The sequence below is a fragment of the Notothenia coriiceps genome, unplaced genomic scaffold, assembly GCF_000735185.1.
Source record: "Notothenia coriiceps isolate Sejong01 unplaced genomic scaffold, NC01 NC01_scaffold00020919, whole genome shotgun sequence".
NCBI classification, from domain to species: Eukaryota; Metazoa; Chordata; class Actinopteri; order Perciformes; family Nototheniidae; genus Notothenia; species Notothenia coriiceps.
The window spans coordinates 51,945-65,076 of record NW_011353620.1 but is presented as its reverse complement, the minus strand read 5'-3'; the positions used below and the strand labels follow the sequence as shown (position 1 = coordinate 65,076).

General features: G+C 42.2%; 1 protein-coding gene across 2 annotated transcripts in view; it reads left to right on the top strand.

Moving 5' to 3' along the window:
* The first annotated feature begins 2,437 nt into the window (after positions 1-2,437).
* The window catches only part of LOC104952968 (adenylate cyclase 9), a 47,543-nt gene continuing 36,848 nt past the window's right edge, over positions 2,438-13,132 (top strand). The window contains exons 1-2 of one of the 2 annotated variants that reach the window (XM_010779881.1): positions 2,438-3,479; positions 3,951-6,456. In XM_010779881.1, the coding sequence (XP_010778183.1) occupies positions 4,575-6,456 (1,882 nt within the window). In that variant the 5' untranslated portion in view covers positions 2,438-3,479; positions 3,951-4,574. Of the gene's footprint in view, positions 6,457-13,132 lie in introns of both variants that reach the window. The other variant, XM_010779880.1, reaches the window with a different exon arrangement.

Sequence of the window (13,132 nt, the reverse complement as noted above, 5' to 3'; positions counted from 1 at the left end):
ATTTAAAGGTTGTGTTATGATTTCTGTAATTAAATTATCATCATTTGTTTGAATTAAATCTAAGTATAATAAAGTAAACTGCAACATGTTAAGGTTTCATGAAATCCACGACACAGCTGGGAATAAAGCACCCAGGCTTTTCAAAAAGACCAAATTCAAGACAAAGTCCTCACCCTGTACTACGAGCAGAGTAAAGCCTAATTGTCACCATATTCTTTAGCAGCGTGTCACTTCACTGGTAGTTCTTTGTCCTGCAGCTGAACCTGAGTTTATTTCGATGGCCAATACACAACACAATACCACATTACCCACCACAATGATCCAAACACTCACGTGAAGCAGGGCATGAACAAACACGCATATCAAATAAAAGTGTATTATGTAAATATGAATCTTATGATAAAATCTGTTAGCTAAACAGACAATGTTTCCAGATTAAAGCACAATGTTAACACAGACTTATCAGTGCTGCTTTATCAACTCTTCAAACAGGCCTCTTGTAAGCTCTCGAACATAAACACACACACACACACACACACACACACACACACACACACACACACACACACACACACACACATCTTCTTTTTAATCATCTGCTGTTCACAATCTCATCACTTCACTATCTCCAGCTGAAAGTAGGCCTACTGTGCTCCATAGAAATGCCGGTACAGTGTCCATTTCTGCTGAAGAAGCACATGCCAGCTGGATATTTGATAGCCAATGTGCCTTGGACCTAAATAACAATACGTGTTTCCTCTGCACGATTTTCCTTGAATAACTTTCCCCCTGAATTCTCTTATTATACAGTACTTGGCATTGGAGATTTAGCTTTTGACAAATAAACAAAACCCTGTCTCTTTCATTCTTGGATTTGCATGTGACAATGTCTAATGTCAATTCCACTGCTACTATTAGAAACATCTCCCAGGAAATATGTGCTTCAAATACAAATGCATCTTTAAAAGTGAATACAAATACTATGCCAAGTAAATAATTAAATAATAAAAAAAATGATTAAAAAAATCCTGTGATAGTTCACTCCAGCTTAGTATTTTGTGAATAATTGTTTTCTTTGTTGATGAGTGGTATTCCCCTCTGGCTGTGTTTATCTCAGAGAAAGAAGAACAACAGGGCACTTGTATTGATAAAGAATTGGTTGATAAGATATGCAAATACAAATCAATATATTCGATTAGTTTTTTTCCTACATATCAGACTGATTAACATCCCACAGATATGTGCATTTTACACATTCAAAACCCAAATCCCTTTTCTGAAGCAGAAACATTCTCCTCAACTGCATAGGCTACTGGATTTTATTGTTGAAAAAAGGTATTTATTATCCCCATTCAGGCAGAGAAAAGCAATCTGAGTAATTCCAGTCGTTCTTCAGCAGATTATACTAACAGGTCCACACTGCTTAAAAGTCTGGTATGGGTTAGTCAATAATATACCAAACTTTAGCTAATAAACACACCCTAATGTGTGTGTGCTATGTGTCATGCTGCATACAAGGAAAGACTGGAATCTTTTAAATAAATGTTTTTCTCAAATTTTAAGCAGTGGGCCACTTGAAAACATGACTTTTAGTAGAGTCTGTAATGATAGCTTAAGGTTCAATGAACGACTTTAAAAATAAAATTAGGCCTATATGTTGATCACAACTTCTAACTTACAAGTAATGACAGCTGTATTTCCAGCCTAGGCTGAGCAATGCAAGTATTTGCTTATGAGTTGACATAGCGGTGGGGGTAAACATAATTTACAGTAGCAACGCAAAAATCTGTCAGATCAAATTAATATTTGAAGGATTCAAAAGTAGAAACTTTCATTCACACGTGACTTGAACGCAGCATTGCTCCACTCAGCCAGACGTCAAGTCACATAGAGACAGCTGGGAGACACCGGAGGAGAGTTCCCGCCTTCAAACTAAAGGTCGTTATTTGTTGGTATTTTACATGGCTAATAGTTTTTTAATACATAGCTTAGTTTTGTAAACTTATAGGGTCAGGGTTAGTTACGTTTGAAGAATTGTTGATACGTATCGACGACCGTTTGCTTTCTGAACTCAGTAGCCGTCTGTTTTTTTTTTTTTATGTTTAGGATGCCTTCCCTTCTATGGCTATAGGGACAAGAGATGGACATAGGCTACCTTTTATAGATTAAATATGACTCAATCAACATTATACGACCTCAATGTTTCTGTTGACTAAGGAATGTTGTGTTGTGAAATTGCAAAAATACCAACATATTCCTCTTCATTTCACTTCAGCAGTCTGATATGATGTTACCTTTCTAAGCTTTCTCCTGTATTCTGTCCAAGCCAATGTGAAATATTTAACTAATATCTGCTCGCCTTGAAAGGCAAGACCGGAAACAGACTTTTTTTTAAACCGTTGTTTGCTTGACAGGCTAGTCCCACCAACCCGCACCGCCACAACAGCTGGGAGAGGATTTCCGACCCAGTCACAGCGAATATGGTGGCAGCTACAGGAGTGGAGATATTACGTTCACCCGGATAAGAAGGAAAAGCTGCCGCGAAACTCCCGCAGTGGGTCTGTTTTTTATTTAGCCCCCAACTCAGCAGAGAGCTATATCAGGGGAAAAGGGAGGCAACCAGCGGCGGACGGAAGGGGACGCACCGCGGCCAGAACGCACAGTGTTGTGTTTGTTATCCAGACCTAGACCTAAGGAATTGGATAAGACTAGGATATAGTACTATTTGAGGGAAGTCTTTATTGACAATCCAACCGAGGAGCTTTCCAGAGGGTCTCCTTCATTGCTCTGGGAATGTTCTGATGTCTTTGCTCTGGGGGGAAATGCAAGGGGAGGAAATCCAGCCTCAGCTCCAAATAACCAGAGACTCCTAACTGGGTCTCCTCTCCAAACGCAGGAAATACGGCCTGGGAAAAAAAAAAGTTTGGGAGCTTTTGGAAGCAGAGGGGGCCTACCGCTGACGTTTTGCATGCGTTTTACGACATGGATTTCAAGTAGCCTACTACGTTTTTCTTTAACATTAAGCGCTTCCACAGACTAAGTGGATATGAGCTTTCAAATGTTACACTCCTTCGGTGCGGTTATTGCAAGAGTTTTTATCGTCTCTATTTATAGACCAGCCTGTTCCGACCGAGGCTGTTCCTCATAGCTGTATATTTTGCCAACTGCGCGCAACAAGTTGCAGACACTCCCAGCAGAGGCAAACCTACACTAATTTGGGACAGCGGATGGTATTTTCTGCGCTTCTCTTTTCGGATTACGCGTCTTTGAATAGCGACCCCTGCCCGACCCCCTCTTTGGAAAGCAGAGTGGAATAAACTGTAGAGATCCGGAGAGGTAGTTCAGGAAAGGACGGGGCTGGATCTCTGGGAATAGGCCTGCCTGTCAGGCCTCTTATGATCCGGACTTTGGACCGGACAGGACTCCAAAATAACTCAGTCGGGACTATTTTAATGGGCCCTCTGGAATACATCTGAAAGGTGAATGTCTATGGATAAGGAATGCAAATCCTTAGCACGCTGAGGCATACATGGGGAGGGTTGTAGTAAAGCCGTCTTAATCACACATCACCCACTTTTTATAATTAACACAATGTTAAATTGCTAACATTTTAAACTGGCATTATTTTTGTATGTTAAACCTTCACTGCATAACGAGTAGTCTACACCACTTTATGTGAAACGATAACAGTCTTTTAGATGAAACCTGATTATTTTCTTTAAAGAATATATGTTTTTGTACAGTTTTGATGCTGTATAGTGAAAACTAATTCCTTCAAAACATTTTATATTTGAACGCTACTGGCTGTTCATAGCCCCACTATTTGTTAGGGGCTTTAAGAAGGGAGATAAAGTATAAATGTGCCATTCGTCGCGCATGTTGTGGAGATAAGAGGGACAGTGTAACTTTTGCTGTGCACAGCTGTTGACAGCCTGTATCTGCTCATACAGATCTGGACCTGAGCTCTGTTTCCACGCAGACAACGTTATTTTGGAATGAAGAAACAATCTGGGCATTTCTTCTGACGCTGTCTGACTTTGTAATGTCAGCAGCATCGACACATTACGCACATCCAGAGGAGGTCATTTCCAGTCATGTAACGTCAGGACCGACTTGATGTAGGCATACAAAATCCGTTGCATCACCCACCAGTCCTTTTCGAGAAGGATGTTCTGTTCAGAAGGCAGAAAGAGTGATGACAGTGTTTTTACCGCAGCTGGAGAGAAAGCCGGGCTCAAACCCAGAGCCTCTTTGGAGAAGGATACGTGTAATGTGAGTACTGACGCAAACCCGGGGCTGGATAATGAACTGCTCAAGAAACTGGAACGGCGCGTTTTGTGTGAGTGAGTGTGCAGGCTACTGTTTGCGTAGCAAATACGTCTGTGCTGTGATCACCATCCATGCACTGTGATTATTCCACCAAACACCTTTACTCTCTCCCTCTGCCTGTCACTCTCTTCCTCCTCCGTGCCATATGTGCACTCACGCGTCTAATTGCCTGAGACCCATCATAAGATATTATTAATAGTTAAGACCTCTCCCGCGCCCATCGTTTCATCGCCACAGCAGTCAATATGGCCACTCTGCAACATCACCGGCAGCTTCCCAGGCATGGCACGGAAGTGAGCTGCGACTCTAGCGGGGATGGCGCGGTGACCGTGCGGATTTCCAACAGCGCCCCACACGTGCATCAACATGGGCCCCTTAAGGCTGCCAGCAGTGGAACAGGGGGAGGGGGAGCTGGAGGCCATGGGGCTGTGAGTAAAGTGAACCCTAACTCCCACAAATACAGTATCTCCTCCAGCTGCAGCTCAGCAGACTCCAGACCAGCTGGGACTTCCACTGCCAGGGAGCAGAGGAAGGCCCCTCCTCTGTTCGAGCGCTCTGCAGCTCAGTGCTGGGACCCCAAATTTGACTCCCCCATCTTGGAAGACGCTTGCCAAGAGAGGTGCTTTCCTCAGACACAGCGGCGCTTTCGCTATGTCCTGTTCTACCTGGGGGTGGCAGCTGTACTCTGGGGGATCTACTTTGGGGTCAATAATGACCGCTGTCACCCCATGACCTTCCTAGCCCCCACTGCCGCCTTTTTTGTTGTCCTAGTGATCCTATTTTTGTTCACCCTAACCCAGCCCTACACATGGCTGTACAACCAAACCTCCTTGTTCCTGATCGCAGTCACCTTTGCCATCACCTTAGCTCCACAGGTACAGACCGCCGGCTACACTGAGCTGGATGGGGCTGGCAGGGGGAACTCCTCAAATCCCTCACCTGACAGAGCCCTTCCAACAGCTTGCATCTCCCCCGTGGGCACCTTTTCCCTGTGCATGGAGGTGTTGTTGTTGTTATACAGCGTCCTCCATGTGCGTCTGTATGCCTCAGTGATATTGGGGCTCCTGTACTCTATATTATTTGAGGCATTAGAATGGCTGCCATTGCTTCAAAGGAGTTATGACTCCACTGGATGGGGGACAGGGTTAGAGGGTTCAGGTTCGGACACCCTCCGTTGGCTGGGCCCGGCCAAAGCTCTGCTCCACTTGTGTGCCCATGTCATTGGCATCCACCTGTTCATCATGTCGGAGGTGCGTTCCCGCAGCACCTTCCTCAAAGTGGGCCAGGCTATCATGCATGGCAAAGACTTAGAGGTGGAGAAGGCCTTGAAGGAGCGTATGATCCACTCTGTGATGCCGCAGCAGGTTGCAGATGAGTTGATGAAGCAAGGCGATGATGAGGGTGGTGGCGAGAACTCTGGCAAGCGTTATTCCTCGGGTGCCTGCTCCGCTTCAGCCGTCTCAGTGGGTGGTGGAGGAGGCGGTGGAGCTTCACAAGCCCAAAGTGCCACAAGCACAAAGAACTACGCTTACAACAATCACAAACGCAAGAAGACCTCCATCCCCCGGGGACAGATAATCTTCCGGCCGTTCAACATGAAACGCATGGAGCCTGTGAGCATCCTCTTTGCGGACATTGTGGGTTTCACTAGAATGTCCGCCAATAAGTCGGCACCAGCGTTGGTTGGCCTTCTCAACGATCTGTTTGGACGTTTTGACCGGCTCTGTGAGCTCACCTGTTGTGAGAAGATCAGCACACTGGGAGATTGCTATTACTGTGTCGCTGGCTGCCCTGAACCCCGTCCAGATCATGCCAACTGCTGTGTGGACATGGGCTTGGGCATGATCCAAGCCATCGAGCAGTTCTGCCAGGAGACATGCGAGACGGTCAACATGCGTGTCGGCGTCCATACTGGCACCGTGCTGTGTGGGATCCTGGGCATGAAGCGCTTCAAGTTTGATGTGTGGTCCAATGATGTCAACCTGGCCAACTTGATGGAGCAGCTGGGCGTGGCGGGCAAGGTCCACCTGTCAGAAGCTACGGTTCGATTCCTGGGTGACCATTACCAGAGGGAGGATGGACGGGTGGCGGAGAGAGCCGGGGAGAGTGTGGTGGAGAAACTGAAGGGTAAGTGGCTAGTCACATCTTACATCTCATTAGTGAAAATGAAAGTCTGTGCACACTAGATGTTAATCATTTAATTATAGAACTTCAAGGCAGTCACCCAAAAATAACTGGTCTAAAAAACAGGTTTTACTGGTTAATGGGTATTAGTTTATACTTTCACAAATTACCTTTTGAAAAACTCCATTGAGCTTGTGACAAAATGCTTATAACAATAATAATACATTTACTTTATATAGTGATTTTCTAGATACCCTATACGTGTTACACTAATCTAAAAAGCAAAACACATAATTGTAATCGGAAAAAGGGACACAGAGTCAAGGTTGAAAACCTGCATTGTCTGAACATGTCGACTTGGTCATCAGGGTTGAGTGGGGTCACTTGTTGCCTCAACACACTAACATATGTTATCTGACCAGTTAGTCCTGTTGAAACGGTGTTCCAACCGAAGCAGGAGATCGGGATACAAGATTTAGAGATTAACGCTCCAGGAAGAGAGACGTGTTTGATTTGATTTAATTAGATATCTTTCATCAGCAGCGGTAAATATCAAACAACAATTGTTTTCAGAAACTCTTCTTTGCCGAAGGACATGAATAACCCTCTCTTCACTGACCTTTACTGCTTTCTGTTATCAGTGGTTTGAACCAATTTTGGAGCAGCACTCAAACACAGATTATTTGGGAGCTTTATATTTGACTGACAGACTCTTGTGTCATTGAGATTATATCTTTTTGTATGGAAATGCACTAGATTGATTTGAAACATTTGCTACCAAAATTGTAAACAACTTGCATAGTAATACTTTTAATGAATACTTAAAAAAAACAAAGAAGCCAGGATAAGTATTAAGCATATGCAAAAGGCATTCTCTCACTTCAGGCTGTGATATTTGGTTATTCAAATAAAGTCAAACCAGATCAAGATTGGTAAACAGAAAAGGCCTTTTTGTTGTTGTTGATGAATTAGAGTTTTCAACCATACAAAAATCAATTTAGTCCTGCAGTTCAAATAGTCAACCTCCATTGGCTGTTTTTCTTCCTAACAATGAGTTTGTGGGAGGCCAGAATGTTTTTGATTTGGAGATTGTAGTTGATAATAGGAGAGCTGACCAATTTAACTGACAGGAGCAGATGTGGTACTGGATTTCAGTGGATTAAACAGGTGTTAATTGTAGTGTGGCACCACTTGTACGATGGGAATAGTGGTGCAAGGACACCAGGAAGAGGGTCAAATGTACTGAAATAAATGTGACTTTCTCGACATCCGCTGTCTCAATACTTTGTGGATGGCAGCGTAAATGCAGGGGATTCCGTCTAATCTTAGTCTTTCGCAAACAGAGACTGTCTGTGCTATTGTCAGGCCCTGTGTCACATTGTATTCACACTTGGCTCTAAATGGTGCCATCACTCTATTTCCAGACTGGCGAACAGTGACAGAGTGAGATACTGACATGCAGCTTTTGTTGAGGGAGTGAAAAGGAGAATGGCATTTTTTCTTCCTGCTGAAACAGAAAGCCACAGTTTCCTGCTCGGAGAAAGAGATGACCTTAACACTTTGATTCTCTCGCAGTGACTAAAAGAGGTTTATAACAAAGCAAACTCTTAAGAATACTTTGTCAGAATCACATACTACTGCTTTGTTTAGGAGACAGAGAGACTAGGGAAAGTTGTTGAAGCAAGTTAAGGAGAAATAAATGACCTGATCAGTTTTTGCCGTGATTGTCGGATTTGTCACACAACTTAAATACATTGAGTTTTTAAAGACGTGTCCATTTGTAAAAAGACAGCTACGCAATTGAGTAGCTATGTATCACCATGTGTCTTTCTCTTGGCTTTAGTGTCATTTTCCCTGTAGCATCTTTTCTGGAAAACATATTCATTATAAACGGAATAATTTGTCTTCAATTCCCTTGCCCCTCTCGATCTTTAAACTCTTCCGACTTTCTGTCACCTGCTTTCTCCTCTTTCTGTCTCTTTGCCTCCCATGTTCCACATTTCTTCCTGTGCTTTTCCTCATGCCCGTGGTTTCATCACTGCCTCAGTCTCTCACCTGTCACCCAGGCCCGTACATGTGGTCTGTTGTGTAACACTGCTTTATTGCTGTGGGTCTGTCTTCAGTCAAGGCTCTGCTATAGATCCCTCAGCAGGCCGAAGGATTCGCCTTAGATAGCGTGCTCTCAACCATTCTCCAGTCTGTTAGTGCCTTAATACACCCTGCTCTCCTTTTAACAACTAGGCAGCCCAAGCTTTATATGGCCCTGAATGCAGTCAGTTTGCAATGATTCTGTACTTTGTCTTTTCAGAAATGCACTGAACCTAGCTAGTAATGGATGCACACAATCAGACTGCCAAATACCACACATCTGCTTTACATTTTTTCTATTCATTTAATAAAACATGCAGTGATGAGTCACACATCTGTTCTCAAATGAATTAACCATGCCGGTATGCAGTAGGCATTTTGAATAATGGGCTAATTTAGCAACGATTTTATGCTTACAGTACTTCAGAAAGATACAACTTTTAGGTTGATTAAAGTGTGCAAATGTCTAAAAAGTACACAAATACAGGTTATACAGTGTGTATCATTTGCACTTACGTAGTGTGAAACTATTTCATTAAATCGAAAGATTACAAAAAATGACAGTTATTGCGTCACTTTGAAACTGTACATGCTTCTCAACAGTTTTTGCCAGTCACTCAGTATGAACATTCACTCCCTAAACTCCCTTGACCCTCACCCTCAGCTCCTGTCTCCTCTGTGCTTTCCCACCCTGTCCTGCACACTGACATTATCTTGTCTTCCAAAAAAACGTCCTTTATTTTAAGCTAGATCTGACGGAGCCTTGACATCCTGAAGTGCTTTCAACTAAATGATTTAATCCAAAATTAATAAATGGGGACTGAAGAGTGTGATCCCGGCGCTGCATGATCCAATTCTCCCACTCTATATCCTTTGAGAAGCATTCCAGCACGCACTACAAAACACCAACAAAGTAGCTCTGCTAAACTTTACCTTGTACTTTTTAAAATATAAATATGTCACTTTCTGTATCTGGCGTGCAACCACCTGTATTCCACTGCAGGCGGTGAGATTTTCTTTAACTTTTTTTCTGTCTGTATCGGCTGCTTTAATCTTCTTATCTTCTTTTTAGACTCTCCTTTTTATTGTTGTAGCTTGGGACATTTAGGCTGTGTTGTTTTCCGTCATGTTCCATGTATTATTATAAAAGCCATATTTGGAGATATTTGGATTATCCTACTGAACAAAAAACAAAACGTGTGATTATCATAAACATGTGTTTGCCACAGATCTGATTCTCAACATTATTCCAAAACTCACTGGAAAAATCTAATTGGCTTTTTGTTCAGGCACATCTTGTGATGCTAACTTCCGTGTCGTCCCATAACATACGTCAACCCCGCACCACTCTATTCTTCCATTGCAGTGTGTTGCAGTAGGAAGTCCATTCCTTCCGGCTGGTTAGTCTGTGCTAAATCAAACATGTCACCTAAACATGCAGCAGCAATTGGCAGACCCATAACTAGAACCAGCCCCAGTGGTTCGTGGGCTGTGCCACTTTCACTCTGGCTTCATGCACTGTTTTCTGCTAAAGGTAAAAGCTTATGTACTTTAAAAGCTTAACTGTCACCAACCCCCCCTACAGCATAATTGTCTCACAACTTTAGATCCTCACCTACCCATGATAACCACAGCACTGCCAGTCAAACAAAGCATGTGAGTGTGTGCGCATGTTATAAGATAACAACCAAGTCATAAAACTAAATGACTGATTAGAGTCTTTGTCCCTTAGATACACAAACAGACATGTATACACACAGAGATCACTAACATGTTCCGCTGTCCTCCACACACACCACCTTCAGTATGTCCCCTGCTTCTTTGTATTGTCCTACTGATTGTCTCTCCTTTGATTCTTTGATATAAAGTATGTGCATTTGAGTAAAGTCGGGAGGAGATGGTTTCCCTGATGCCTCAGGGACCCAACATGGTGTTGTTTCACCACTACAGGGTTTAGAGGTCGACTGTAATCACTTGACTAGGTGGTCTAGCTAGCATGTGTATCTTTGTCTGCGTCTGGCTGTCGTTGTGCTTGATAACAGAATCAAAAGAAAAATGCCGTCCAGTACAAGGCGAGTCGAACCTATCAAAGCAAAGATGGAGAACAGAATGGAATTTACTGGTGAAGGAGAGAGGGGGAGGAAAAGAAAAAAGGGACTTTTAAAGTGGGATCATGATTGTTGGAGCGCGGTTGCTTTTGTTTTTGGAACATTTTTACTACAAGTTGTGAATTTACCCTTGATGAGTCAGTTCCTGTGAAAGGCAATTCAAAAATAACAGAGTTCATGTTTTATCATTTACTAATCCAGTATGCAAACTGGATTTGTGTGACTTGATCAGAATAATAAACTGGTAAAAAGCAGTTTTGCTTTTTTGTGTTATCTTTAATAATATCCATGCCAGCAGCAGTGTTTTGCTACTTGCACTTATGTGTCACTTGTGGTAAAGCGATACGACTAATTTAAATGTAATTCCTCAATATATTTTTTTACATTCTTGGATTCTGTGATACTTGTTGCACACAAATTAAAGGGGCCCTATTGTGCTAATTTGTTTGTGCCTCTACTATGAAATGTCTCCATGCTTTAATGTTCAAAAAGCTCTTAATTGTTCTCGTACTGCGTGTGCTGCAGCACCTCTTTTCACCCTCTGTCTGAAACCAGAGCCCAGTCTAGTGTGATTGGTTAGCTGGCCGGCTATGTTGTGATTGGTCAACTGTAGGGATGTAACGATATATCGATATATCGAATATCGCGGTTAATAAATGTCTCCATACTGACAAAATGTACCGTGATTTAAAAAAAAAAATGTAAACCTTTATTGAACCAGATGGTCCCATTGAGATCATCGATCTCTTTTTCAAGGGAGACCTGTCCAACATGGCAGCAAGTAGGTTACAACATGAACATCAAAGAACTGCTCACACAAAAGGACATGGTATCTACAGGGCTACATGTACATACCTAGAGACATTGACAAGTACCAACAGTATATTTATATCTCGCCCTGTCAATAAGCCTCACCTTCTTGGCAACAACTGTATTGTTTCTGAAGTGGTGGAGAGACAATGCACAGTTTGACCCACTGCTGTCACCCATGGCCAAAGCATATCTCTCTGTCCCAGCAACATCAGTACCAAGCAAGAGAGTTTTTTCCACAGCAGGGGATATTGTAAACACCCAAACATCCCAGCTTCCACCTGGAAATGTGGACATGCTCATATTCCTAAAAGATAACATTGATGATGCTGAGTGGGTGAGTTAGTGAGTTAGAGTTGAGTTACTTGAAAAACTAAAGTGAAACTGGATTTATTCTATTGCAGGATCTGATTATTATATTGTTGACACTTTAAAATACTACTATCCTACTAAAATGCTGTACCAATCAGATTTATTATTTAATAAAAAATAGAAAAACAAAATCACTTTTTTTCTTTATTTTTCAATATCGCGATAAATATCGTACCGTGGACTTTTTATCGCGATATTATCGTACCGTGAGTTTTTGGTATCGTTACATCCCTAAAAACAACCACCAAAGGCAGTGAAAGAGGACATGTGATCCCATCCAGTGTCAGAAAAGGGGCTTGAGGGGTCAAAGATTGCAATATGCAATAATAATAATTGTTTTGCTCCTTTTTGTTTAACACACCACATTTTGTTTTGCCTTTTTGTTACAACACACCCATTCTTTGACAGAATATACATCGCCCTTAAATATAAAAAACATGTCCTACCATTGATCCATCCCCTCAAAATGAAATAATGTTAAGGCAAGGATCTTATCTACTTATGTTTTTTTAAAACATGTTAAACCTGATAGGCTACTAGAGTTTTATATGATTGTAATCCTGACTTATATTGCTGTTTTGTTGTCGATTTTTTTTTTTCTCGCACCAATTAGCTGCAAACGAACACAGTAAGCTCCTTGAAGGTGGAGGAAAAGTAACTTTTTGTTGGGGAATTAACCCAGAGTGACCTTGATTCTCACGTTTCTGTGAACCTTGTGTTATTTTTTGACCCCCCCCCCCCACACTTACACACTCTTGTTGATGCGCTCCGCAGCGATCCAATGTTTTCCTTCTTTTAATGGCCAGCTTTCAGGAGTTTGAAAGCAGAGAAAGAGAAACTTGATGAGTGAATGATGGAGGCTCCAAATAATGGATGTGAAACGCCCCCCCCCTGGGTCAAGGTGGATATTTTCCATACCAGGGATGGATGGAGCTTTTCTTTGTTCTGTTCTGGTTGAAATAAAGAGGTTATTTTACCTGAAGTCCAGATATTTTACATCAAACGAATACTATTTTCTACTTGGACATGAGGCACGAACTGTTGTATTAATTTATGTTTTTATTCTTATCGCTGACCTGTTTAAGAGCTTTCCAGGCATCAAGTAGTCTGTTGTTTATTTGCGGTTGCATTTTTTCCTTTAACCTTTGACGCAATTATTGTATGAAACTGCCATAATGTAATGTTTGATGTGAGTTTCATTTTCCTTACTGCTTCAAAAAAATCAGCCCTGTATCAATGCTGGTTTGTGAATTTTCCCAATTTTTTAATGGTTTTTGACGTAACCTGTGCTCTGGCCAATG